The 5,943-nt window shown below is 29.8% G+C and overlaps 2 protein-coding genes across 2 annotated transcripts; both read left to right on the top strand.

Moving 5' to 3' along the window:
• The first annotated feature begins 2,924 nt into the window (after positions 1 to 2,924).
• On the top strand, positions 2,925 to 4,100 carry Tsp_12860 (conserved hypothetical protein). Its single transcript, XM_003366716.1, has 4 exons — positions 2,925 to 3,035; positions 3,731 to 3,874; positions 3,996 to 4,021; positions 4,049 to 4,100. The coding sequence occupies exons 1-4, from the start codon at positions 2,925 to 2,927 to the stop codon at positions 4,098 to 4,100; spliced, it is 333 nt and encodes a 110-aa protein (XP_003366764.1).
• Positions 4,101 to 4,375: 275 nt separating this feature from the next.
• On the top strand, positions 4,376 to 5,503 carry Tsp_12859 (cAMP-responsive element modulator; the record flags this gene model as incomplete). Its single annotated transcript, XM_003366715.1, has 3 exons — positions 4,376 to 4,435; positions 5,201 to 5,268; positions 5,328 to 5,503. Coding segments are annotated over exons 1-3 (304 nt in total), but the record flags the coding sequence as incomplete, so codon positions are not given.
• Between the last annotated feature and the right edge of the window lie 440 nt (positions 5,504 to 5,943).

Below are 5,943 nucleotides of genomic sequence, written 5' to 3'. Positions count from 1 at the left end.
CTTTTTCAGAATAAAGTGTTGAATTTTATTGCTTATAACTCTTATGAATCTGTCCGTCCTTGAACGATTTAATAATATATGAAATTTTTTCTCAATAATTTTTACATTTTTACAAATTCATTTCTATTATTATTATTCGACAATTTTCCTGTTGCGGTTTATTTCTTGTTTTCCTTCTTAAATTGTATATTGTGATTTGTATTTCTTTTCCACTGTAGTTGTAACATTTGTTGCCAGTTGCTGCTTATCGGTTTCAGAATCGTGTTCGTGCAACGATATTTTCTTAGGATAATTTTCCTTTTCTTTCAATATTTTGCGCTTCAAAGCTTCGATATGGCGCAGCACATTGCGGTTGTGTAAATTGTTGTTCAAACATTTTCCATTGCAATTTTTTTCAACCATCTATACTATTTGTCAACAAAAATTGTACACCACTGCGAAACAGACTGTATGTCGTTCTTTAATTAATTGCGTCATCGTTTGCACAGTGCTATGTAAATGTCGCATTTTAGATTTAAAATTTTCCGCGCTGCGTTTTGCAAGCTGCAAAAGTTTTGCCAGGGCGTTGTTGTTTGCGCAGCCGGGCTGCCTAACGTTACGACTTCCATGCTATATAGTTGCTTTGCTCGGCAGCGTCAATATTTCTTTCATTCGTTTCAGAAATTTTATTTGCTTAATATCACGGAAACAAGGCGTTACTGCTTTCTTATTATTTTTCATGTTTCGGTAAAATTATGATTGGTTTTTCTTTCTGTTTAAATTTACCAACTTACAATGGCAAGATTTTGCTATTGATCACTGTCCAGACAGCGGCAGTGTTTGGCATTTTCAGTAGAATTTGATGAAATGAAAAATTTCCCGATTAATATTAATTAATTGTAATTGAAAAGTTTTTTTTTCATTATAACACTGAAGTATGTAATGACAAAATTTTGCCGAGATGGGGAAGAATTTTATGCTTTGCAAGCCGGAGTGTAATCGTAATAGGTTTTGTGTAATAGTATTTGAGATGTTAACTCGCTGCAAACTGCGCATTATGTTGTTTTTGTCGTGTTGTTTATTTGAGCATGCTTGATGATCTATTTCAACGTTTCACGTGTTGAACATTGTTTAATGTTGTTTACGCGGTAGAAGGAAAAAGAATCGATGATATTCATGAAGTGCTTAGCCGTTGTTTTATTCTTCAGTCTTCTTCTATTTGCATTGTTGTGTTAAATTTGCATATTTTTCTTTGCACCTCAATGATACTGATGTACATTTATTGATATTTTTTATTCCTATTGGTTGTTGTTGTTGTTGTTGAGAGAACATGATTTATCAAACTGTTGTAGGAAGTGGTTTTAATTTTTGTTTGTCTTTAATTGTATGCAAAAGTAGTTGCATTGTTATATTTTCAAAGATTGTTATTGCATACACTTTGTTATTATTATTATTATTATTGTTTCAATTTTAGAATTTATTTTATAATGTGAAAAAAATATTTTTTTGTACAATTTTTAATGAATTATAGAAATTTTTACCCAGTCGAGCGAGAGTTGAACATTTATAACAAATGAATAGGTGATGCTAAAAATGATTTTTCCTTTTAATAATTTATTTTAAGTGATCTGTTAGGGAAAGCTTTTATTAAAACACGTAAATTGATTTTTAACAATTGTCGTTGAACGTTGAAAAGGATGCAAGCATGGGAAGTGGAATTATTAAACGACTTTGGGTATTATTTGTTAATCTGCTGCTGTTACTACTACTACTATTACTACTGCTATTGCTACTTCTGCTACTACTACTACTACCAGCCACCCAGCGTACGCTCTGTTCAACTTTAGCTCTCTCAGTCTCTTTTGCAACAAAGTTGGAAATTTAATTTTATTTATTCTTAAAATAACTTTTTGATGATAGCTTTGAGTTGTTTGTGAACAAGCGGCAAGCATTATTATTATTATTATTATTATTATATATTTATTTCGCTAGGAAGAACAAGAAGAATTCATTGTTCGACTTTTGCTCGTTTCATGCTCAACGTTAGAGCAGTAATTTTAGCACGTAGAATAGTGATTTTAAAATTTGCGATCTGTTGCATAATTTGCAAAGAAATATGTTGAATAAGAGAGAGAGAGAGTGTGTGTGTGTGTGTGAGAGGGAAAAAAACCAAGAAAAGAAATATGGCAAGCATGTGGCAGCTTATTGTGCACTGGCATGTTAATTTATCAATGAATATTAATGATTGAGATTCGTGTTGTGCTTTAGTGTTGCAGAAAAAAAAGTAATGTTAAAAGAGGACAATTTTTGTCGATTAAATGAATAACTATGTAATAATTTTACTTATTAATTAAAAAATGGAAAATTAAATTTGTTCTCAATCACACACAAGTGTTCATTTGATTTCAGAGAGAATGCAAATTGGAATAATTAGAATAAGATTTGTTTATTGTTCTTCTTATTTTGAAATCGAGGGAGATGTTTACTTCAATTGTACATTTTGTAGAGATGTAAGTTTTTTTCTTTCTTTCCTTCTTGCATAATATCCCTTGTAATGAAGCAGTTTATTTGGAAGTGATTTTGTTTGTTCGATTATCTTTTGTTTTCGATGCAATGCAATGCTTGGTCAGCATAGTATAGTTTGTTTTGAAAAGTGAAATAAATAAATACCGATTGTTGTCGACTTCTGTTTTGTTATTTCAACTTGAGCATTTAGTTGTTCGTTTAATAAATTGTGTATTTTTGTATGTTTTTTTGTCATGTTTCATAATTACAATTTTGAATTTAGATTTGTATATTAATTTATGAATTTATGTTCTGCTTTGATTTGTTTAAGGAGAAAAAAATAAAATTTTTTCATAAATTAAATGCAGTGAATGTGTTGACAGTTCGCTTCATGTGAAAACGTTATAATAATGTTGTTTGCTTATTTTTACAAAGAGATAATGGGCGAGCGATATTGTCGCCAGTCGAAGTTTTACATAGCTCGATGTAACCCCGCAATGTTAAAATGCCATCTCTATCATCACTGGTGTCATGTAGTGGGTGTGAACATTGTTTTTGTCCACTGTGAACAGTTCTGTTGTGGGTGCAATCTACGAACTCTACGAATTTTTTAATCAGCATCATCATAATTGAGCCAAGTTTTAAAGTGTCGCATCCATATCCACCCTTCCCTCTGTTGTATATTCAGAAATTTTAAATTTTTCTTGTTTTTTCTTTCTCTTGATTTACTTTTATAAAAGAAATTTTCACTTTATTCTGATAATTATTTGAATTTCATTTTTGACAGTTATTTATTTATTTATATTTTACTCTACAACATTGGCATGTTTGACATTTTTTTCTAGTTTGTTTCTAGTTTATCTGAATTATTTTTATTAATTATATTTACTGTTTTTAAAATGAGAAATGATTTATATTATTTATTTTATACGAAATGTGCTGTTCGATTCGATTATCCGAATTAGTTACTCTGAACACCATTTTGAAGTTGATTCTTTTTCTTAAGGATTATTATTCATTTATATATGGTTTGAATAACAGTATAATTAGTTTTATTTAACTGTTCAGTAAATATTGAGTATATGGGCAGATGGCACTCCAGCAGCAGAGCTCTTGCCTTTTCTCATTGTAATGATAGCTATGTTATATTATTATTTTTTTTTTTTAATTTCAAATTCACTTTGGATGAAAGCTGGGGTTTGATGGAAAATTGTTCGAGAAAAAGTATGCGCAACTTCTTTTTTAGCTAATACCTGAGCATAGTTTGGTTTCGTCCTCTAATGATCTGATGACCATTGGATCGACACAGTGGTTGCCTTCGACCGGTGGTCGTCTGTTCAATTACTTTACTCAAGATCCGTGCACTAATTCAGCTGAGATGCATTTAATTGTTTTGCATTTTTAAAGGAAACCAAAAGAAGCAACGTTTATTTAAATTACGGTTCAGGAAGCTTTTAAAATTTTGTGTTTATTAATTTTTAATATTATTTTCTGTTTGTTTTGTTTTTTAGTTAATTTGCTTTTTTTTGGATGACGGGTTTGTGTATTTATATAATACTTTGAGGAAACCCAATTCTGATTGTATAAAAATTGTAGAAAATGCTTTTGAACTGTAACATCGATTGTGTAAATTTGCATTGATTATCAAATCAAAATGAAAATTATTATTTTTGTTATTGTTCAAGTAATTAAATCATTCAATTAATAATGATAATAATAATGTCAGCCAACTGCATGAACATTGAACTCCTTTTGTCTTCACAATATGTCTACTTTTTGATAATTTTATGAGAATGAATTTATTAATATCATTGTTGTTATTGTTGTTGAAAAGCTTATAATTAATTATTGTATTTTTGTCCACTTGAATCTCATCGTCCAATTTTGACAAATGCAAGTTTTACTGGTTCTGAAAATGATCACCTATATTTATCTGATTGTTGATCGTTGCGTAATTATACAAACAGTCTCAAAGCGACAGCTATGATCAAACAATCACCAACCAGGATTGATTAATTCAATCCGTCGGATGATATGTAAATATTTAGTCTAGCAGATAGTAGTTCCGATCAATTGAACGTCCACGCTGATGCTATTTAAATTAATATGCAATGAATTAATTTTTCCATCGACTACATATTATACATGCATGTGTGCAAGTGTGCGTCTGTTTTTAATGCATTTGTTTTGTAATTTGAATTTTTTTTTCTTCCGCAGAAGTAGATTTTGCAAACTCGAGTTTTAGGAGGTTGACAAATTTGGGGTGTATTTTTGAAATGTTTTTCCACAAATTTCAGATGTGAAATGTTTGCTTCTTTTGTTCAGCGTATTATTTTTTGTAAAAAAATGTTGCATATTATTATTATTATTAAATTTTCAAAAATTCATAATTTGCAACATTTCCACTTATTCTACCAGTAGTTATGTCGTAAATAATGATTGGATTGGAAAGTGTTTTTATTTGTTTGTTTTTTTTTAATTTTTCCCATTCAAAAATATTTGCGGTTGCTTGCTTGATTTGGGTTTGGTGAAAATGTGCAGTTGTTGTTGTTGTTGGCGCTGTTTTCTTGCCGAATTGCTTTATTTCATATGTTTTCTTTTATGTGTATTGTTAAATATTAGTTTAAATTGTTAATTAAAGTTTCTGATAGATTTTAATAATTAGAAGTGAAATTATTTCTTTCTTTCTTTTTTTTGAGAATGAATTTTCGTTTAGGAAGAGCCGATTAGTGAAGAAGAAGCTAAACGAAGAAGAGAATTACTTGCCCCAAGACCATCTTATCGGTAAAATATGATTCTTATTAATTTATTAATTAATTTATTTATTTGTATTTTTTTTTCAGAAAAATATTGAACGATCTCTCCGGGTATGAATTGGAAATCAAGCCTAAACTGGATACATGTACTCCAGAACAGCCAGGTGATGCACTCGGTGTTGTCAATAGTTCCGGTCCAACGGCTGTGCATAGTTCAGTCATTCTTCCATCATCAGTGCCCGATGGAATTGCTGATACTACACGTGAGTGGAATTTGTTTTTTCTTTCTTATTATTCTGTATATCTTGGATATTTTTGTTTGCGCTTTCAAATTATGCTGTTGAAAAAAATGAACTGCTGCCACTTCTCTTCCACTTTAAAATTTTATATAATTTGTGTTTTTGTTTTTTTCTCTAATTTTTGAATAGAATAGTATTTATTCCCTTGACAATTGTTTCTGTTGTTATTACATTTGCATGTTGGGCTTTTTTTTCTAAACTTCTATGCACAATATTTACGGTAAAATGTCTTTTTTTTTCATTTCAATTAAATAATCACCACTGACATCGTCGATTTTCGATGTGCGTAAATAGAATATTATAAAAGCCATTTTATTGCTCAGAGGAAAGTTTTTTTTAAAAAATATCTCAGCTTTGTCATTCTTTATTGCGTCCGTTTTGCAAAAGGATAAAAAGAGAATAAT

Source organism: Trichinella spiralis (assembly GCF_000181795.1).
Source record: "Trichinella spiralis strain ISS 195 chromosome Unknown Scfld5539, whole genome shotgun sequence".
NCBI classification, from domain to species: domain Eukaryota; kingdom Metazoa; phylum Nematoda; class Enoplea; order Trichinellida; family Trichinellidae; genus Trichinella; species Trichinella spiralis.
This window is presented reverse-complemented; position numbering and strand designations above follow the sequence as displayed.

Coding starts and splice junctions, on each gene's coding strand:
- Tsp_12860 (XM_003366716.1), top strand. CDS start 2,925: ATGGGCGAGCGATATTGTCGCCAGTCGAAGTTTTACATAGCTCGATGT. Junction 3,036..3,730: donor ATGTAGTGGGTGTGAACATT/GTTTTTGTCCAC, acceptor CTTCTTTTTTAG/CTAATACCTGAGCATAGTTT. Junction 3,875..3,995: donor CAGCTGAGATGCATTTAATT/GTTTTGCATTTT, acceptor TTTGTTTTTTAG/TTAATTTGCTTTTTTTTGGA.